Raw genomic sequence first — 23,554 nt, forward strand, 5'->3', positions numbered from 1 at the left:
AGAAAGTATTTATACCCCTTGATTTATTCCACATTTTGTTACAGCCTGAATTCAAAATGGATTAAATGTTGTTGTTTTTTACCCATCTACACACAACACTCCATAATGACAATGTGAAAACATGTTTTTAGAAATGTTTGCAAATTTATTGAAAATTAAATATAGAATATTAATAGTATAAGTATTAAAGTATAAGTATTCACACCCCTGAGTCAATAAATTGTAGAATCAGCAGCAATTACAGCTCTGGATATTTCTGGGTAAGTCTCTAAGAGCCTTTGCACACCTGGATTGTACAGTATTTGCACATTATTTGCAAATAATGAATTTGTCAATTTGGTTGTTGATCATTGCTAGAGAGCCATTTTCAAGTCTTTCCATAGATTTTCAACCCGATTTAAGTGAAAACTGTAACTAGGCCATTCAGGAACATTCAATGTCATCTTGGTAAGCAACTCTATTGTATATTTGGCCTTGTGTTTTTAGGTTATTGTCCTGCTGAACTTTGAATTTGTCTCCCAGTGTCTGTTGGAAAGTAGATTTTCCTCTAGGATTGTGCCTGTGCTTAGCTCTATTCCATTTATTTTCATCCTAAAAAAACTCTAGTTCTTCCCGACAACAAGCATACCCATAACATGATGCAACCACCACCAACCATGCTTGAAAATATACTACATTACAAAAGTATGTGGACACCTGCTTGTCGAACATCTCATTCTAAAATCATGGGGATTAATATGGATTTTGTCCCCACTTTGCCGCTATAACAGCTTCCACTCTTCTGGGAAGGCTTTCCACTAGATGTTGGAACATGGCTGCGGGGACTTGCTTCCTTTCAGTCACAAGAGCATTAGTCAGGTCGGGCACTGATTTTGGGGGATTAGGTCTGGCTCACAGTCGGCGTTCCAATACATCCCAAAGGTGTTCGATGGGTTTGAGGTCAGGGCTCTGTGCAGGCCAGTCAAGTTCTTCCACACCGTTCTTGACAAACCATTTCTGACAGACCTCACTTTGTGCACGGGGGCATTGTCATGCTGAAACAGGAAAAGTCCTTCACAAACTGTTGCCACAAAGTTGGAAGCACAGAATTGTCTAGAATGTAATTGTATGCTGTAGCGTTAAGATCCCTTCACTGGAACTAAGGGGCCAAGCCCGAACCATGAAAAACAGCCCGAGACCATTATTCCTCCTCCACCAAACTTTACAGTTGGCACTATGCATTCGGCAGGTAGCATTCTCCTGGTATCCGCCATATTCGTCCATCAAACTACCAGATGGTGAAGCGTGATTCATCACTCCAGAGAACGCGTTTCCACTGCACAAGAGTCCAATGGCGGCGAGCTTTACACCACACTAGCCGACGCATGGCATTGCGCATGGTGATTTTAGGCTTGTGTGCGGCTGCTCGGCCATGAAAACCCATTTCATGAAGCCCCCAACGAACAATTATTGTGCTGACGTTGCTTCCAGAGGCAGTTTGGAACTTGGTAGTAAGTGTTGCAACCGAGGACCGGCGATTTTTACGCGCTACGCGCTTCACCACTCGACAGTCCCATTCTGTGAGCTTGTGTGGTCTACCACTTCGCGGCTGAGTCATTGTTGCTCCTAGATGTTTCCACTTCACAAGAACAGCACTTACAGTTGACCGGAGCAGCTCTAGCAGGGCAGAAATTAGATGAACTGACTTGCTGGAAAGTTGCCATCCTATGACGGTGCCACATTAAAAGTCACTGAGCTCTTCAATAAGGCCATTCTACTGGCAATGTTTGTCTGCATGGCTGTGTGCTCGATTTTAGATACCTGGCAGCAACGTCTGTGGATGAAATAGCCGAATCCACTAATTTGAAGGGGTGTCCACATACTTTTGTATACATAGTGTATGAAGTGGTACTCAGTGATGGTTTGTGTTGGATTTGCACCACATTTTTTGTAGTTTTACTTTAGTGCCTTATTGGATGCATGTTTTGGAATAATTTTATTCTGTACATGCTTCCTTCTTTTCACTCTGTAATTTAGGTTAGTGTTGTGGAGTACCAACAATGTTGTTGATCCATCCTCAGTTTTCTCCTATCACAGCCATTAAACTCTGTAACTGCTTTAAATTCACAATTGGCCTCATGGTGTGGTTTCCTTCCATTCCGGCAACTGAGTTAGGAAGGACACCTGTATCTTTGTAGTGACTGGGTGTATTGATCCACCATCCAAAGTGTAATTCATAACTTCACCATGCTCAAAGGGATATTCAATGTCTGCATTTTCTTTATTTTACCCATCTACCAATAGGTGCCCTTCTTTGCGAGGCATTGGAAAACCTCCCTTGTCTTTGTGGTTGAATCTTTGTTTGAAATGTACTGCTCGACTGAGGGACCTTACAATCTGTATGTGTGGGCTACAGAGATGAGGTAGTCATTCAAAAATCATTTTAAACACTATTATTGCACACAGAGTGACTTGTTAAGCATATCTTTACTCCTGAACTTATTTAGGCTAGCCATAACAAAGGAGTTGAATACTTATTGACTCAAGACATTTCAGCTTTTCATTTTGTATTAATTTGTAAAAATGTATAAAAACATAATCCCATGTTTACATGATAGGGTATTGTGTGTAGGCCACTGACACCAAATCTAACACAACAAAATGTGGAAAAAGTTAAGGGGTGTGAATATTTTCTGTAGGCACTGTGTATAATACATTGCTTCCCCTGACTCCCTCGCTTTTGCTCACTTCACTTGATCTTTCTCCTCTCTCTCACCTCCTCGGAGTACGTGTGACTGTCTGTTCTGATATCGTCTTTATTTTCCCTCCCCTGCCTCTCTAAATGTCATTGATTTTTGTCTGGCTTTTTCTCTGAAAAATGTCTCTCTCCTGTGGCCCACACCTACTCATCCTCTCTGTTTATTTCTCAGAAGACTCCATATGTTTGTACGCCATCTAAGCGGCCATCTTGGTTTGGTTGTTTGCAGTGTTCACTTGATTGTTGATTACAACAATGTCACTCAGTGTTAATTGTCAATGAATAATTGAACAATTCCTCTATTATTCAATTGATTTCGCAGTCTTGGTCTCTTTATCTGTGTGTGTTTGAGGAGATCTGTAAATCACCTTGCATCCTATCTAACTAAAAATTGTAATTTCTAGATCAGTCGGTCTGGTCAGTTGGGGATCAGTCTCTGTGTCTCTGTCTCGCTCTCTTTCTCGGTCTCTGAAACAGGAGTGTGTATCGGACAAATTCAGTTGAAGATGAAATGTCATAGTATCCCTGTCTGTTGGATGGTGGGCAATTTACTTGGCATGAGTAGCAGAGAGTGCAGCAGGGCTGACTGATGAGATGATGTCGAGCTGTGAGGAGAAACTGTTTATGTGCCACATTGGCTGACTGTGTGTGTGTGTGTGTGTGTGTGTGTGTGTGTGTGTGTGTGTGTGCAATTCACTAGAGCATGATGTCACAGTTTCAGGCATCCTGGTGAGAAATGGTGAAAGGAGATAGGTGGGGGATGGTACCAGTAATACTGCAGAGAGAGAGAGAGGAGAGACATACCATACCATGAAAAAGCAAATTGGAGAATTGTTGAGGTTTTATGCATCTGACATGTTTAATTTAGTGTGTTAGATTCAGTACAGATACAAGCAATAAAACCTGACTTTGATGCTCAATCTGTGTTTTCTGGAACCTTAGCACTGAACAGAACATGGGCCACATCTCTGTGTCCTAGCCCCTTACTGAAGGGGGTAATTTAGTACCCTTGCCTAGCAACCTAGGCCCCCTTAGTAAAGGATGTGATTTAATGTTCCCTTGCTTCAGTGCGGCACTCCCTTACCTCGATCAGCCCACACACACACACACACACACACACACACACACGGGGCCATCATCATGGCCATCAGTCCTCCACAATCCCACAGTCTCTCTCTGGCTATAAATTAACCCATTACATTATAGCCTCCGGGAGAAAGAGGAATGAGAGAGACAGAGAGAAAGGAATAATAGAAAGGAAAAAGAGAGAAAGTGAGGCATAAAGGAATGAGAGAGGAAGAGGGGAAGGAATGAGAGAGGAAGAGGGGAAGGAATGAGAGAGGAAGAGGGGAAGGAATGAGAGAGGAAGAGGGGAAGGAATGAGAGAGGAAGAGGGAAAGGAATGAGAGAGATTAAGGAATGAGAGAGGAAGAGGGAAAGGAATGAGAGAGATTAAGGAATGAGAGAGGAAGAGGGGAAGGAATGAGAGAGGAAGAGGGAAAGGAATGAGAGAGATTAAGGAATGAGAGAGGAAGAGGGGAAGGAATGAGAGAGGAAGAGGGGAAGGAATGAGAGAGGAAGAGGGAAAGGAATGAGAGAGGAAGAGGGAAAGGAATGAGAGAGATTAAGGAATGAGAGAGGAAGAGGGAAAGGAATGAGAGAGATTAAGGAATGAGAGAGGAAGAGGGGAAGGAATGAGAGAGATACAAGAATGAGAGAGAGAAAGAGAGAAAGGATTCCTGTTGTTAGGTGGCACTGTTGATCGGAAGAACGAGGAGGAGTGTGCGTGTGAGAAAGAGCAACATCATCACCACGACACTGCTGTGAAAGCTGAGTCATGTAAGGCAAGAGAGCGAGGGAACAGGAAAACGAAGGGAGAGAAAAGAGGGCATGGACAAAGATAATGTAACCAGAAGGAAGCAAGCAAGGAAACAGGGAGGGGTGGTGAACGAAGGGAACAAGATCAGGTGAAGAAGAGGGGAACTAAGCATGATGGAGATAAAGATGGTGGGGAGAAGAGAGCAAGCGATGAGAGACAAATACAGTTTCAGGCGAGAGGAGTGCACTGGAGTCAAGGCAGAGCAAGAGATGAAACGGAGCAGAGCGTCGGAAAACCTGCGTACACACGAGATGGAGAGGGAGAGGGGGAGGAGTGAAGAGGAGAAGGGAGGGGTGGTAGCTGCTAACGTGGCGGAGAAGGAGGAAGGAGGGAGAGAAGGGGGCTATGCCATCGGCGCAGAGCAACACTGGAGATCAGCGCCAGACGCCAAACCCTCGGAGAGGCAGACGGAGCTCCTTTCCCCATGAGAGGAGCAAGAGAAGGAGCAGAACAGGAAGCGAAGGAGGAAAATTAAAGGGAGGGAACTCCATCCACGCCTTCTATCCTCAGCACCTACTTGCTACTCACTGTGCTGTGCAGTCTACTGTTGCTTCACTGGACTCCCTTAGACAGCCCTAGCATAGCGGAGCGTACGGTTCACACGAGAAGAGCAACTGTAAGGCTGTGTTTCTATGTGGTGTCAGAGGAAGCTGTCAGCACTCGTCATCATTAAGGCTTCATCCAAGGCAAGACCTGACGCATCATTATTTCCTCTTCAAAGGAATATCCATAGTGAATAAGTCATTATCTCCAGCTCAGTAGGACCATCTCAAAGGAAGATACCAGTAGTTTGGGTTTGTTGTTGATGACTGTATTCACCACATTAGCTTCTGGAGAATGAAAGTGGACACCCACTGCTGGATCTACCTTCTCCAATCCTCATTCCAGTACCCCACATCTACAACTACGCCATATGGAAACGATCTAAGAAGGTCTAGGTTTTTTTGAGTTCTTCAGTCCATAAGGTTGCGATTGGGCTTCTTCTCGGGAAAGGACTCTACGACGCTAGCCATGACGCCCATGCAAAAGCTCCTCCAGTTGCCGGTGAACGCGATGAATATGGTGAAAACGGCGCAGGACCAGATGGGGCAGCAGGATGAGGCCAAAAGCCCTGTTATGACCCCGGATGGCGGAAACCATAACTGGTACAACGGGGAGCCCAACGACCCGCGCCACATCCGGTTTGGCAGCGGAGGTGGAGACCAGGAGGAGCGGGCCCACCTGGAGGAAGGGGGAGGCAGTTTATCCAGCCTTGTGACCCAGCCTTTGCGGTAGGGTGCCATCAGCATGAGACACATGTGCCGTGTAAATATGTGCATAAACAGACCTGAAAACGCTTGCGTACGTGTGTTACTGATGAGTGAGTATGCAGACGACAGTAATTAGACATAATGAGAAAGAGACAAGCGTAATTAGATAAGCATAAACACACACACACACCTGGGATGTGAAAACACCTTGTGTACACACACAAACTCTTAACACTATATGCCTGTTGCTTCCAGGCCTTGTGAAAACAGTAATCTATGTTAATAATACTGCTGTTAAACGCCCACACCAGTAGAAATCTACTTTTTTTGAGCTGAAAGACGATGGCCAGAGCTTACCCATGATGTTGCACAACGATTTAAGTCAGTAAAGTCACCGTTTTAGTCAAAGTATGATATATTTAAGCTTGAAGTAACAAATCAAAACTGCCGACTTTGTACAATGCGTGTGAATGCGGTAACTATTCCTATGATATGACATACAAATTATTATCAGGCCTGGGTTTTATTTGATTGTTACCACCCACCAGCATGGCATTTTTTATTCATCAGAAACCACTGCAAAGTTATTCCTCTTCGTGACTGAGATGAGCCAAACAGCCTTGCCATGGAGCAAATTAAAATAAGGTGCGCAAACTTGTTTTTGCACCTCCACTTTTTTAAAACAGAAAATTATCATCATTTGAAAATGTTAACAATTTGAGATAGTTTGTATTCAAAATATGTGTGACCATTTTAGAAATATAATTACTTGATATGATAGCATTTTGAAAACCCGCTCCCCCCCGTTGCCCCAACATGAATGGTTTTGACCACTAAAGTTTTGCTTCACTTCATTCTCCGCGGTTTTTATTGTTGTGACGTTAGCTAGAAACCACAAGTGTATATTCAGATAATGAGCAAGCACCCGCAGAAGAAAATTCAAGTAACACATTTCATTTGTGGCATGCAATGTCATGAGCAAAGTCATTGTAGCCTTTAATTTCACTTCCCCTGTGAGAAACATGAGCACGGGCTGACCTGGCTTTGCTGTACCGCAGCCGAAGTATGCCAGCAGCCTACCTACCAACGGTTGCACCGTGTCCATTGCAATGTAGAAAACCGCATATCAGCTATCTGTCAATAGTTATCCATATAACCTGGAATGCCATCTTATTATTTCTAAGTATTTCTATAGCAGATTCGTTGCCAGTAGCTTTCCTTAAGTCAATGCTTATGACAAATCCAGCCATTGAGACAGCTGGTTAATCTTTTGAATACGGTGTTGTTAAAATAAAATAAATGCAACAACGGATAACATTAGCTAGCTAGCTACACTGACAGCTGTCAGTGCCCTATTTGTTGATGTTTATCAACTCCGCATGGAAATTCGCACACCCAATTCGTTAATATCTATATGTAGCCTTCATCGTTCTTCAGAAGTGGGGGTCTTTTAAAAGGCCACGCGTACTTACGTGACTCATCGGCTAGTGTTTGGACCTCAGAAATAAGCACACCTCTATTCAGACACATGCACTCACACGTATTAGTCATTGATGTTCTTTACTCCTGTGTTTCCATCGGCAACAGAATGTAAGCTTCTCACCTGAATTGCTTCTGTTTTTGTGTGTGCATGTGTACAGCTGCCGTAAGAGAGTAAATGTTTAAAGAGCACAGGGTATGAAACAGTTGCTCTAGAGGTCTTTTTTTTTATTTTGTTTTTGTGTTCTCAAGGCCTCTCGCCTGATCCCAGAGGTTTGAGCTGTACACGTGGTTCAAAGGGCTCAGTCTGTTTTTGTGTTCTCAAGGCCTCTCGCCTGATCCCAGAGGTTTGAGCTGTACACATGGTTCAAAGGGCTCAGTCTGTTTTTGTGCTGTCGTAAAAAAAAACAAAAAAAACACTAGTAGTATCTCCTCAGCAATACATCAGAGAATTCAAGCAAATGTAGCTGTTCTTGAGAACCAATGGATAGTTTAGCAGAGGCATGAGGACATTGTAGATTCTCAAAGTTTCTTAGTCAATTTATGTGAATTCATGGGTGGTGTAAATTACATGAGCCTTTTTAGTCGAATTTTGAATGCAAGAAGAGGCCACTTCTATGTTTTGTTTTATGGATGTGACTGTCACAGTACGAGCTTGTTCTAGCTGGAAGCTAAACTGACTACTTCAGTTAGGAAGTTTCTGCATGTTGAGGTTCACAACACAAAGGCACTTTTGTGTTGTTTGATCTACTGATCAGGACTCCGGCTGGAACCTCATGAGTTTTTCATTAAACCATGAAATATCTCATTTACATAAGTATTCACACGTCTGAATCAATACATGTTAGAATTATCTTTGGCAATGATTACAGTTGTGAGCTTTGCACACCTGGATTGTAAATTATTTGCATATTATTATTTAAAATATTCTTCAAAATCTGTCAAGTTGGTTGTGGATTATTGCTAGACAGCCATTTTCAAGGCTTGCTATAGATTTGTAGAAGTGTAAACTGTAACTAAGCCACTCGGGAACATTCAATGTTGTCTTGGTAAGCAACTCCATTTGGCCTTGTGCTTTAGGTAATTGACCTGCTGAAAAGTGAATTTGTCTTCCAGTGTCTGTTTGGAAAGCAGACTGAACCAGGTTTTCCTCTAGGTCCTCCTGTGCTTAGCTCTATTCCATTTATCTTTATCCACAAAAAAACACTCTAGTCCTTGCAGATGACAAGCATACCCATAACATGATACAACAACCACCATGCTTGAAAATATGAAGAGTGTTGTGTTGGTTTGCCCCAAACATAACTTTATGTCCTGAATGCAAAGCGTTAACTCCTGAACTTATTTAGGCTTGCCATAACAAAGGGGTTGAATACTTATTGATTCAAGACATTTCAGCTTTAAATTTTTTATTAATTTGTAAAAATGTCTTAACATAATTCCACTTTGACATTATGGGGTATTGTGTGTAGGCCAGTGACACACAATCTCAATTTACTCTATTTTAAATTCAGGCTGTAACACAACAAATTGTGGAAAAAGTAAAGTGGTGTGAATACTTTCTGAAGGCACTGTATCCATTAGCTCAAACATACAGTATAATTACCTGCCATTGCCATGGATTTATACACAGTAAAACATACATGTACATACTCTAACTTTGTAGTAACTGCCATAGGCACCCTACTTTGCGTTTGTGAAAGGCTTCTAAAATAGTTCAAAATAGCTAGAAAGTTCCAGCTGATCTTATAAACTGACCACCAGTAACCTGACCACCAATTCAGGCATTGGGCCAGTGCTCTACAATGCCTCGGAGAGTTAAATAATTGAGTACTGGGTTTGTAAATTAAGCTATTCTCTGCCGGGCAAGACAAAGACCTAGGACAGTGAAACCCAGTATAGGTGTAAGGTTCCTTCTCTGTGGAACTTGATATCTGACTAGCTCTGGATCAACTCACCCACCTGTCTTTCTTTACTGGCAGGAGAGAAAGAGAGTGTAAGGCATTCCTAAACTAACATTTGACAACGACAGTGAATCAAGTGTTAGTTTTGAAGATGGCCACCAAAAAGGCTTCTTTGGTCATGCAGGATCAATCATGTACATTATGACTTGTATTCATAAGGTGACAAATGCAAGATTGTTAACCTAGTACTAAAATCATTTTTACTTTGACTTTAAGTTATTACCCGATTTTAATTTTACATGGAAGCATGGTTCAGTGCATTGCTTTATGGGAACTGTAGTCCTCCTTAGCTCTCCTCTATGAAGCTTTCAGTGTTCCGTTCGAAATAACTGAATAATGCACAGTCTACCAACAGAAGCCACGGAGGAACATGAATGCAGTGGCGATTTTAGCATGTAAATCTTGGGGGGGCAAAAAGTGGGATGCATGCCAGAAAAGCCACTACACAACACAACAAAACAATACATTAGTTGCACTATAACGGTGACAAACGGAGCCCACAAACTGTTAGGGCCTACATAAAGCTGTCCCAACAGCAGTCCCAACATCTTACCACCGCTACACCTGGCTTTCAGTGGAGCCTTGTCTGGCTATGAAACAGTTCATTCAGCCTCATTTACTGCCTTGTAAGAAAACATGTTTGTTTAAGCAAGTCAGCCATATCAACTGTGGTTTCTAATGGCAATTGAGATGTACAAACTATGGCATAAAGGGATGACAAGTGGATAAGAGGCAATCCGTAATTTTGATTTAGACATTAATGAGCGAGCTAGTACAGATGTAGTCAATATAACTATTTGTTTAGCACTTTTGAAATGTACAGCGAAGGAATTCAGAACATGGGCTGTTGTTATGGTGTTCTCCCTGTACACCAAGTCTGAACCATAGGATAAATAAATGGGGCATATAAGCAAACAATGAAAGTTCTTACGAAATTTGATGATTACATTTCTCTAAAACAAGATGTAGGCTACATGTGCACCACCAAGTCAGAACAGTAGGCAAAATTAAGAGGGGTAAATATACAGTGCCTTGCGAAAGTATTCGTCCCCCTTGAACTTTGCGACCTTTTGCCACATTTCAGGCTTCAAACATATAGATATAAAACTGTATTTTTTGTGAAGAATCAACAACAAGTGGGACACAATCATGTAGTGGAACGACATTTATTGGATATTTCAAACTTTTTTAACAAATCAAAAACTGAAAAATTGGGCGTGCAAAATTATTCAGCCCCTTTACTTTCAGTGCAGCAAACTCTCTCCAGAAGTTCAGTGAGGATCTCTGAATGATCCAATGTTGACCTAAATGACTAATGATGATAAAAACAATCCACCTGTGTGTAATCAAGTCTCCGTATAAATGCACCTGCACTGTGCTAGTCTCAGAGGTCCGTTAAAAGCGCAGAGAGCATCATGAAGAACAAGGAACACACCAGGCAGGTCCGAGATACTGTTGTGAAGAAGTTTAAAGCCGGATTTGGATACAAAAAGATTTCCCAAGCTTTAAACATCCCAAGGAGCACTGTGCAAGCGATAATATTGAAATGGAAGGAGTATCAGACCACTGCAAATCTACCAAGACCTGGCCGTCCCTCTAAACTTTCAGCTCACACAAGGAGAAGACTGATCAGAGATGCAGCCAAGAGGCCCATGATCACTCTGGATGAACTGCAGAGATCTACAGCTGAGGTGGGAGACTCTGTCCATAGGACAACAATCAGTCGTATATTGCACAAATCTGGCCTTTATGGAAGAGTGGCAAGAAGAAAGCCATTTCTTAAAGATATCCACAAAAAGTGTCGGTTAAAGTTTGCCACAAGCCACCTGGGAGACACACCAAACATGTGGAAGAAGGTGCTCTGGTCAGATGAAACCAAAATTGAACTTTTTGGCAACAATGCAAAACGTTATGTTTGGCGTAAAAGCAACACCCTGAACACACCATCCCCACTGTCAAACATGGTGGTGGCAGCATCATGGTTTGGGCCTGCTTTTCTTCAGCAGGGACAGGGAAGATGGTTAAAATTGATGGGAAGATGGATGGAGCCAAATACAGGACCATTCTGGAAGAAAACCTGATGGAGTCTGCAAAAGACCTGAGACTGGGACGGAGATTTGTCTTCCAACAAGACAATGATCCAAAACATAAAGCAAAATCTACAATGGAATGGTTCAAAAATAAACATATCCAGGTGTTAGAATGGCCAAGTCAAAGTCCAGACCTGAATCCAATCGAGAATCTGTGGAAAGAACTGAAAACTGCTGTTCACAAATGCTCTCCATCCAACCTCACTGAGCTCGAGCTGTTTTGCAAGGAGGAATGGGAAAAAATTTCAGTCTCTCGATGTGCAAAACTGATAGAGACATACCCCATGTGACTTACAGCTGTAATCGCAGCAAAAGGTGGCGCTACAAAGTATTAACTTAAGGGGGCTGAATAATTTTGCACGCCCAATTTTTCAGTTTTTGCTTTGTTAAAAAAGTTTGAAATATCCAATAAATGTCGTTCCACTTCATGATTGTGTCCCACTTGTTGTTGATTCTTCACAAAAAAATACAGTTTTATATCTTTATGTTTGAAGCCTGAAATGTGGCAAAAGGTCGCAAAGTTCAAGGGGGCCGAATACTTTCGCAAGGCACTGTACCAAATTATTTGGCGTGAGTCACATGGGCTACTAACAGCTTACTACACAACATACACTTAGTATTAGTTTCTTAGCTACAGTATACATATCTCCCTGGCATATTACATCATTTATGCAGAAGCATACAATACATTTTTGGACTCACCTTGTTGTGCTGTACTCACTTGAACAGGAAGGTGGCACAACGGTCCTTCGTGGGCAAATTTTGGCATCAAAGTCTGGCATTCTCTGGATTTATGGTGCTTTCAACGGTGTCTCCTGTCTGGGTCAAAATCATGATGGCGTCATTGATCTTCAGGTCGTAGCTCTAGAAAGAGGCCAGAGTTCCCGACTTAAAATTTTGAGTTGGATAACCGTTCAAAATGTATTTCCCAGTTGGAGCTCTTTTTTTCCGAAATTCCAAGTTGTCTTGAACTCACTGAAGTCAAGTTTTCGCAGTTCCGAGTTTGTTTTGAGCACGGTTGTTTTGAGCACGACACAAATCATGCTTCATTGACAGCATGGCCGATGTTGAATGTTTATCATTTTAAACTTGGAAAAGAGACCCTTAATCACAGATTTAGGACCACACAGACACTCTACTGAATAGCAGTAGTGATTGCTTTGCAATGCTTGCAGTTAGCCACTGTCACTGATTCCTTTGAAATGTTTATGTCCAATGGCCGATGAGAACCGATACGTTTTATCTATAATTTATCTTAATAGTTTATCTTCATATGACATGGATTAAAAAAGGATTTGCCAGTAGATTGTTAACTTGATTCATGATGATGACTGCTAGCTAAGATTTTGAAAGTATGATGTTGACATGTTCAGTCCAATCAAAGTTACTGTAGATATGTGATTTGACGTCATTTTATATGTGGCCAATGACCGTAAGCCTTCTTAGATGGGCACCTCTAATGTAACTCTATGGAAGCATCCAAGGAGCTTGATTTTTTTAGGTCTACCCTTAGACTTGGTGGTGACATACTGTCCCCACGAGTGATAGAACACTGAGCTAATCATGGTGCAACTAGAGAACATTACCAACACCTACGCTCCATATTTTCCGCTGGCTGCCCCACCACCACAGAAAGCACTTACTCAAGAAAGAAAAAAAGAGACTATGTTTGTATGTGGCTTTATTAACCCAATGCTTATTTTTTTGGACATTGTTTGCAAACTGATATGTCACACGTGTTAATGCCAAAATAACTTTGCCCCACCTGCCCTGAATGACGGGTCGCCACTGCATGAATGTGTAGCACAGTAGGATGGTGGCACCTTAATTAAGGAGGACAGGCTTGTGGTAATGGCTGGAACGGAATTAGTGGAATGGTACCAAATACAAAAAAACACATTTTCTATGTGTTTGATGCCATTCCATTTGCTCCATTTCAGCCATTATTGTTAGCCGTCCTCCCCTCAACAGCCTCCACTGAAGTGTACCGAGACCAAAGTAGGGGTTCCTCCTAATCATAATTCAGCTAGAAATGCTAATCAACCCTCAGGAGAGAATAAGCTATTTCAGTTCCGTCTGAACTCAATGTTGCAAAATTGGCTCTGTTGAATCTTTAATCCTCTTCTCAGGCCCAGCCACATTTAATGATGTCTTTATCTGCTTGCATCAAATGTTATGTCTTTTTCTGATTGAATGGAATTAAGGCAATCTCCCATGGATAATACCCTCCTAAAGTTGTATAGGCTTTTCTTGTGAAATCCTGCCTGTACTTGATTATGTACCTTTGTGTAATATTTTAATTGATCAAATATGGACCGAAGGATATAACAGATTGTAGTGAAATAGATTTAGCCTTAGATATGTTTGAACGCTTTGCATGTAAAGATCAAACGTCAACCAGAAAATGCCTCAACATCAACTCAAAACAATGGTCCATTTTGTTTTTACTTTATTTAACTAGGCAAGTCAGTTAAGAACAAATTCTTATTTTCAATGACGGCCTAGGAACAGTGGGTTAACTGCCTGTTCAGAGGCAGAACAACAGATTTGTACTTTGTCAGCTCGGGGATTCGAACGCTCTAACCACTAGGCTACCCTGCCGTTCATGTAGAAAGATATGACGTTTTTCATCATCTACCAAGTTAGAGTTTTCCCTGTCTGACCCTCCAAGCTTCATTCAACACTATAGGTCATTATCAATAAAACTAGCGTTTGATTTGGTTGTTGGGAGGCAAGGAGACCTCCAGCTCTGCTAAAACCATTGAAAACTATGTGCCGTTTTCAAGGGATTGTTAAATAAATGTTATAACTATTTGGTTTTAATATCATCACCTATTGAAGAGCATAGTCAAACTACACATTTCAGACTATTCCACAATTACCTCCATCATCAGAGTTATACAGCAATCAGTAAAAATCAATTCATCTTTTATTTTCAGATACGTGAGTGTAACCACATCCATTTGGCTAGCTAGCTAGCTAAAGCAAACAATGTGTAATTTAGCTTGCTTCATCAGAGATAAGGCTTTTGGAAAGAGCTTGACATCGTCCTGGTAAAGTTGTCAGTCGGCCTAATGGTCATCCCTAATATAGATAGCAAGCAAATCAAACAATATTTGAATATGGCGATCCCCTGAAAGTTAGCTTGTTAACTAGCCATATTGACCTGATATGTTGTTAGCTAGGTACCCAACTGTACAACGTTGTTACCGGTAGCTTGCAAAGTAAACATTATCAGCCTACAGTAATGTTACATCAGCAAATGCGCCCTTCTGCTGCTTGACAGGCAGATCCCACAAAGGCTGGGAAATGAACCAAAACCACTCATACTTGCCAGGTATAGTTCACTTCCATTTTATATCACTCAAATATCCAATTAATGATGGCCAATATTGGGAGATATCATGAAGCTTCCCTCACGTATTTGAAATTACACGATCAATGTATGTTTACTGATCATAAAAAGCATGCGGTTAGGTCTCCTTGCTGTTGGCCTAGAACTCTGGTGATTGAGCTAAATGCATTGTTTTGCATGGAATAATCGGAAATGTGTAGTCGTGACTATGCTCTTCAAGAGGTGATAACATTACAACCAAGTAGTTAACATTTATTTAACAATCCCTTGGAAATAGCACGCAGTTGGCAATGGTTTTAGAGGAGCGGCGGGTCTCCTTGCACCCCAGAAGGCAAATAGAATGCTCTGCACCTTATTGTAACGTTTTATTGATAACAACCTATAGAAGAGCTTTCCTGACAATGTGGCAGATGGGTGCTATGTTGAAAGAATGGTATTTTCAGTCTTCGCACCCACACTTGGCTATTTTACCCACAATTGACTCAGGCTATTTTCCTCTCCATTTGGCTGTCTATTTGGCTGTCTACTTTGCCAGATGTGCTCTCTGTCCTGTTATTTAATGGACTTTTAATGACTGTTTTGATTATATTGCTTTTAGTCAGCAATCATTAGTCCATCTGCAGAGATGGAAATGATGCTTTGTCCCCAACAGACAGCCCACATTTTGGGAGCAACCCAGGGTCAGGGTCCATAGTACAGTGCCCCTGAAGTAAAGATTTTGTTTACAAGTATGTTGCTCAATGGCACAATAGCAGATGATAGTGCCACTACCTGGGATCTGAAACAAGCAGCCTCCCAAAAGATGACATCAAGAGACTTGATTGATAGGTGAATTTGAACGACCGTCTTCCTCAAAGGAATGTACCTGGGGGAATGATCTCTTAAGACTGCGGTGTCACACCTAGTTAGACACTTCATGCCTGCTTCTCTGCATGCAGCTGCAACAAAGACACGACGGAGGCAGGAAATCACTTCCCTTCACTTTATCACATTCTATGTTGCCTTGGAAACTAGTCAGGAGAACCTGGGCTTGTGCAGAGATATCATAGCTATTTAAATTATGGAGAGCCCGGACTCCCAGGGGAATCTTTTCAATTAGCCAGTTTTTTAAATTCTGTTTGCTACCCTCCAAACCTGGGTTCAGATACTATTTTAATGTATTTCAAATGCTTGAACTGGGTTAGATTGAGTTTGTCTGGCACAATGGAACCAATAGAATAGCGGCAAAAGTCCAAACCCCGCCCATCTGGCACTCCAGGCTGGCTAAAGCAAACACTACGTATTTGAAAGATTTCAAATAGTATTTGAACCCAGGTCTGCTTCCCTCGCCTAACCTGTTGTAGTCTGGCTCATTTCAATAGACGTTCATTTGGAAGAGAGGTGGAAGTGGGGGAAATTCAGGGGCGGCTACTGTATTGTTATTTCTCAGTGCTATGACGTGTCTTCTAGAGAAACTGGCTTGGGGTGGTTTAGTCAGTAGAGGATTGCCAAGGGAAAAACTGTACAGATACTCATGTGAGGTCTCTGCTGGCTAGTGCTGAGTAATTTTCTATATGTTTTTTAAACAACTAATTTACCCGTTTTTTTTTCTGTGAGCTCAACGTGCACATTGCAGAGTTTCTCTAGAGATAAATCAGATCAAGCCCAAAGTGTGCGATGTAGTTGGGAGTTGTAATTTCCAACAGGCTAATATTCAACATAGTTTAGCGCAGAAAACATGGTAATTAACTACAATGACCATAATCCATGTCGCGCCTATTTTACGCCTGCTTCAAGCAGAGACAGAAGGATGCACCATCAAAAGGGATAGCAGTTTCTTCAAGAAGTATCTCTACCTGAAAATACATGATCTAAGTGATGATAATTAGTATTGAGCCGTCATAAAAGTATGCCTTAATTACTTTGAAAAACAACTAAAATAGTGATTTTGTCAGACAGCATAGGCAGCATGCAGCTTTATAGTGAAGATATTAGAATTTGGGATAAAATAATAAAGTATTCAAATACACAACAACTGAAATATTGTATTAAAGTAAAGTAATGTGAGTAAATGAAGTGATAAGCAGTAATGGGCAGACACTACCATCATGGGACTTTTATGAATAGTTTATTATGTTGTTACAGCATTCAACTCACATAATGCATAGTGCATTTTCATGTTTAAAAAAATAGCTAAACCGAAATCAAAAACGGTGATAAATTGTTAACATATAATTGTTGTTGTGTATATTACGTTTGTTTTATTTGATGACTTTATTATTTCACTCCAAGTCATCATCTCCTCTCTATAGAGCTGCTGCTTATGCTGTCTGAGAAAATCACAATTTTAGTAGTTCTTCAAAGTAAATAAGGCATTATTTTATGACTTCTGAATACCAACTATCAATTGCTTAGATCGTGTATTTTAAGGTAGAAATACCTCACAAAGCAACTGCTCAATTGCGCATTCTTCTGTCTCTTTTTTATGTAGCAGGCGTAAAAAAAAAAACACAGGTAGGCGTGCAATGGATTGTGGTCATCGTCGTTAATTACCACGTTTTTGCTCTAAACTATGGAGAATACTGGCCTGTTGGAAACTACAACTCCCTACTACATTGCGCAGTTCGGGCTTGATGTGATTTATCTCTAGAGAAACTGCAAAATGTTCCTTGAGCTAAAAAAAGAAGAAGAAAAAGAAATGGAATTCAAATAATTGAACCAACGTAGGTCAATTACAGTAGTTTAAAAAACTAAAAGTAACCAACATTTCGGTGAAGCACTGAGCACAAGCATTCTATTTAGCTCACTTTTTTTGAATTATTTATTTTATACAGTCATTTTTGCTCACCTTTTATCAAAGGTGTCAATCATTTCGGACCCAATTATATTTAGAAAGTATTCATACCCCTTGACTTATTCTACATTTTGTTGTGTTACAGCCATGAATTCAAAATGGATTTAAAGTGTGGGGGGGGGGGGGGGGGGGCGGTTACCAACCATCTATACCCAATCCCCCATAATGACAAAGTGAAAACATGTTTTTAGATTTTTTTGCAAATGTATTGAAAATTATAAACATAAATATCTCATTTACATAAGTATTCACACCCCTTTGCTATGACACACCAAATTGTGCTCCGGTGGATCCAATTTCCTTTGATCATCCTTGATGTCACTACAACTGTATTGGAGTCCGCCTGTGGCCAATTCAATTGTTTGGACATGATTTAGAAAGAAACACACCTGGCTATACACTCAATGCACAAACCATGAAGAACACCTTCCTAATATTGAGTTACTGGCTCATGTTGACTTCAATGCTTCCCACAGTTGTGTCAAGTTGACTGAATATCCTTTGGGTGGTGGACCATTCTTGAAAACTGCTGAGGGTGAAAAACCCAGCAGAGTTGCAGTGCTTAACACAAACCGGTGCGCCTGGCACTTACAGCCAAACCCTGTTCAAAGGCACTTAAATATTTTGTGAATGGCACAAATTCCCAATCTATGTCTCAAATGTCTCAAGGCTTAAAAATCCTTCTTTAACCTCCCCTTCATCTACACTGATTGAAGTGGATTTAACAAGTGCCATCAATAAGGGATTCACCTAGTCAGTCTATGTTATGGAAAGAGCATGTGTTCTCAACGTTTTGTACACGCCGTGTATAAAGTCCCACGGTTGACAGTGCATGTCGGAGCAGAAACTATACCAAGGAACTGTCCATAGAGCTGTGAGATAGCATTGTGATGAGGCATACAGTATATATGGGGAAGGATATAAAACAATTTCAAGAATGTTGAATGTTTCCAAGAGCACAGTGGTCTCCATCATTGGAAAATTGAAAAAATATGGAACTAGCCAGACTCTGACAACCAGGTAAGAAGGACCTTGGTCAGGGAGGTGACCAAGAACCGAATGACCACTCTGACAGAACTACAGCGTTCCTTGGCTGAGATGGGAGAACCTGCCAGAAGCACAACAGTCTCTACAGCACTTCACCAATCTGGGCTTTATGGGAGAGTGGCCAGACAGAAGCTAGTCCAGAGAAAAAGGCACATGACAAGCACGCCTGGAATTTTCAAAAAGGCACGTGAAAGACTCTGAGATCATAAGACAAAAGATTATGTGGTCTGATGAGACAAAAATGTTACTCTTTGGTCTGAATGCAAAGCGTTATGTCTGGAGAAAACCGGGCACAGCTTGGCAGCATCATGCTATGAGGATGCTTTTCAGTGGCAGGGACTGGGAGACTAGTAAGGATAGAGGGAACAATGAATTGAGCCAAATACAGGCAAATTCTTGATGAAAACCTGCTTCAGAGTGCAATCAACCTTAGACTGGGACGAATATTTACCTTCAAACAGGGAAATGACCCCAAGCATACAGCCAAAGCAATGCTGGAATGGCTTCAGGACAAGAATGTGAAAGTCGTTAAGTAGCCCAGCCAAAGCTCAGACTTGAATCTCATCGAAAATCTATGGAAAAACTTGAAGATTGCTGTTCACCGCCGCTCCCCATCTAATTTAACAGAGCTTTAGAAAATCTGCAAAGAAAAATGGGAGAAATCCCCAAATCCAGATGTGCAAAACTGATACAGACTTGACCCAAAATGACACAAAGGTGTAATCCCCACCAATTGTGCTTCTACAAAGTGTTGACTCAGGGGTGTGAATACTTATGTAAATTAGATATTTCAGTGTTTCATTTTCAATAAAGTTGCAGAAATAAAAAAATAAAAAATGTTTTCACTTTGTCATTATGGGGTATTGTGTGTAGATGGGTGAGGGGAAAACATATATTTAAACCATTTAGAATTCAGGCTGTAGCACAACAAAATGTGGAATACGTCAAGGAGTATGAATACATCCACTTCTGAAGACACTGTACATATCTAATGATGCGAGTAGTATCAAAACAACAGATCCCAAACACATATGTGCCTCAGCTGTTAGGTGACATGCACACACACACACACACACACACACACACACACACACACACACACACACACACACACACACACACACACACACACACACACACACACACACACAGCATCAGAAATGGTCATTGTCAGTGTACTATCCTGCTGCAGACCCAGACCTACACACACAGAAGCATCCACTCTCACCAACAAGTCCACTACCACATGCTGTACAAACACCTATGCGAATATTCACATTCATTCAAACAGATACACACGGTAAAGAAACAAACAGTTATACACACAAAAACCTTATGTTTAGTAACAGCCCTAATTTACATTGACATTTGCAATAATCAGATGCAGAACATTATGAAAAGCAAACTGAATATGAGAACAAAGTTGATTTAAATGATTTAATTAGAGATACTTGTCACTCATCATCAAAAGACTGCTGCTCATTTGATCAGTTCCAGGTTAAACTTGTTTGGACTTGTGTATATCTGGAAGCCTTTAAAATACAGTATATCAAAGTTTATCAGTCTCTCAATTTAGAAAAATCACGTATGGAATAATAGATTGAGGATCATCCACTGAACCACTGATTTATGTATGACAGGAAACTATTGAAGTGAGCTTCATAACAAAGGTGCAATATGCAGAAATCGCTTTTTTTGTATATATGTATGCCAGTAATATTTTGGATTACTTTTTTGATTGTTTTCAAGCCACATGTCCAATAGTTCGTATTAGCTAGCTAACGTTAGCTAATAGCTTGTCAGCACACTGCTGACAAGAGTTGCCAAAGCTGTCATCAAGGCAAAGGGTGGCTACTTTGAAGAATCTCAAATATGAAATATATTTTGTGATTTGTTTAACATGTTTTTGCTTACTACATGATTGCAAAAATGTTATTTCATAGTTTTGATGTCTTCACTATTATTCTACAATGTAGAAAATAGTAAAAATAACCTAATAACCTTTACCTAGCAAAGACTTATAGATGACCTGGAGTCAGTGGGTTTGGCGACGAATATGAAGCGAGGGCCATCCAATGATGTAAACATACTTGGTAATAAATCAATGGAATACTGCAGTGGTGAAATGGCAGAAGTTGTGTGTTGTAAGGTGCAGGAGTCTCCCTGCAATTCATGCAGGTGCACCAGCGAGGTTGTCCGGAGAACCCGGGATAGCTCTCCGGTACTCCATGATGTCAAAAATCACTCCATGTAGATGGGAAGAGGCCAGCTCCAGCACCTCTCCCCTTTCGTTAAAGGACATCTCTTGCAATTTAGCCTGTAATGATAAGAAAATAAGCAACATCAAATTACAGAATGCAGCCAAATACTATGAAAGTTTAGATGCCAATCACCATATAAGTTCAAAGATGAAAAAGCCTGGAAGGAGGAGAGATGACTAGAAACGATTTGGTTGACCGTTTTATGTGTGGATTAATTGTCGGAGTAGAGGACCTTGTGCATTTCAGGTAAAATAACAACTCAATGTTTATATCCCAGGACAAATTAGCTAGCAACAGCAAGCTAGCTAAATAGGACAGATTAGCTAGCAAGTGCAAGCTAACTAGCTAAATTGCCATAAATGTTTAATGCTTTTCGACCTGTTCTCAAAATAATGTAATTGGTTTAGAGTTTGTTTTGATATTTGAACCTGTGTGTCGTGATCGCGTTTGGTGTAGGGGGACAAAATAAATGTATGCACGATGGCGCACTCGCGCAGCCTGTTTGGGTTCCATGTTATGAGGCATAACCCTAGACTTTGAAATGACATAGGAGCTTGCTTCAGTGCAGTCAATGAAGCACACAACCACAGGGAAATATTTATTGGAGGAGGTTAATAAGTGTGTGGCAAAGCTGGGACTGAGTTTTGAAAAGTTATCCAGTGCCAGTGTCACCACTGATTGGTGCCCAAACATGACAGGAAAAAACATTGGCCTTTTGAAAAGGATACAAGATCAAGTAGCTGAGCTGAACCCAAATCAGAAAATGATTTTCCTGCATTGCATTATTCATCAGGAGGGTGTTCTGAAAATGAGCCTTGTTGTGGATACAGTCACTAAAGTGGTAAACCTCATAAGAGCAAAATCTTTAAACCACAGGCAGTTTGTCTCACTGTTGGAAGAGACAGGGTTGGGTCATGCAGATCTCCCCTACCACACAAACATGAGATGGCTGTTTGGGAAATGTGCTTAAAAAGGTGTGGGACCTGAAGTCAGAGATTTGCTGAATTTTTGCAAATTACAGGAAAATATGTGGAATTCCCTCAACCTCAAGATAAAGAATGGTTGGCTGAATTTGCCTTCACTGTGGACATCATGGCCCACATGAATGAACTGAATTCCAAACTACAAGGGAAAGTTATTAATCAACCAATTAGGAACATTTGGGCAGTCTTGATACAACATTTTGAACAGAAATGCAATGGTTCATTGGATCAGTCTAAAACTTTACACATACACTGCTGCCATCTAGTGGGCAAAATCTAAATTGTACCTGGGCTGGAATAATACATTATGGCCTTTCTCTTGCATTTCAAAGATGATGGTACCAAAAAATACAAAAGAACGGTTGGTTTTTTCTTTGTATTATCTTTTACCAGATCTATTGTGTTATATTTGCCTACATTCCTTTCACATTTCCACAAACTGCAAAGTGTTTCCTTTCAAATGGTACCAAGAATATGCATATCCTTGCTTCAGGGCCTGAGCTACAGGCAGTTAGATTTGGGTATGTCATTTTAGGCGAAAATTGAAAAAAAGGGGTGGATCCTTAAGAGTAACAAGAGTTCTGTCCGTGTTGCTGAATGCACAGTGTACTTTTCCCTCCGTGTAGTTCATTGCATGTTTAAAAATGAAAATATCTACCAAAAGGAGAAAACATAGAAGTGGTTTATTTCTGTGCATGTTAAAAAGTTAAATAAGTAGCATATCTGGATGTCATTTACAGTAGATATATCTGTTAACACAGTCAAACACATGATGTATAATCCTGTAATATGATTCTGGCCCACGATGGCAAAAATCTATTCTAATGTGGCCCTCCATGTAAAATAATTGCCCAGGCCTGTGCTACGTCATCCCAGCGACGACAACCAATGAGAGCTGGGGTTTCTGGGATATCGTGTTCAAATCTAGAAAAAAAAAATATTGCATTCTTGCCAGAGGGGTCTCTAAAGACAATGTACACACAGTTACGCAGTGCAGGTTTAAGAAGGGGAAGCTTAGAAATAGCACACATAGAGCAGATCTACCGCTTCTTAGACTTGTTTTCAATGAGAATGACAGATCTATAACTCACATTTCTATGTGAATTTTTGGTTGCGTCGCCCAAAAAGTTACAGCTTTAACTAACATTGGAACAGTGTGCTACACCACATTGCATTGCAATGCTGTTGACTTGTGCTTGAGTGTTGAAGACTTGCATCCAAACATCACAGTAATTATTATAATTAGCAGAGGAACAGAAACAGCAATATGATTTAATATACACATTAAAACTCATACTGCAAATAAATTAATGTCCTTGAGCAATATTAATGAAAGAATGCTTTTCAAACGGACTACGTATTATTAGGTCAGAGTTTTGTTTGTATGAATGCATGCAGTAGTGTATTGATCAGAAATGGCTTATACCTGGACCTCCCCAGGCTCAATTGGTTCAACAGAGTGAGAGCCGGCTTGGGGGACGAGATTACTTATACATAGGCTAGTTTACTGGAATAAGTAATCTCATGAGTTTCTGCCAAACAGGTAAGATAATCAGGCCATGGTTAAAAATGATCAATTGTTCCTATTCTCCTAGGATTTGTAGAGAATCTCTGTGTAGCATATAATAAAATCAATTTGGAAGATATTGTGTGTGTGTGTGTAGGGAGGTGAGGGG

General features: G+C 40.8%; 1 protein-coding gene across 10 annotated transcripts in view; it reads left to right on the top strand.

Annotated features, from left to right (window-relative positions):
* The window catches only part of LOC139368457 (AP-3 complex subunit beta-2), an 89,509-nt gene that overhangs the window by 14,686 nt on the left and 51,269 nt on the right, over positions 1-23,554 (top strand). For 2 of the 10 annotated variants that reach the window (XM_071107373.1, XM_071107380.1), the window contains exon 1: positions 5,628-5,887. The exons of 6 other annotated variants lie outside the window; for them this stretch is intronic. In XM_071107373.1, the coding sequence (XP_070963474.1) occupies positions 5,628-5,887 (260 nt within the window). Of the gene's footprint in view, positions 1-4,648; positions 5,888-23,554 lie in introns of those variants that run through there. 2 more of the 10 variants (XM_071107389.1, XM_071107399.1) reach the window with 2 other exon arrangements.

This window comes from Oncorhynchus clarkii, chromosome 2 (genome assembly GCF_045791955.1).
Source record: "Oncorhynchus clarkii lewisi isolate Uvic-CL-2024 chromosome 2, UVic_Ocla_1.0, whole genome shotgun sequence".
In the NCBI taxonomy this organism is placed as follows: Eukaryota; Metazoa; Chordata; class Actinopteri; order Salmoniformes; family Salmonidae; genus Oncorhynchus; species Oncorhynchus clarkii.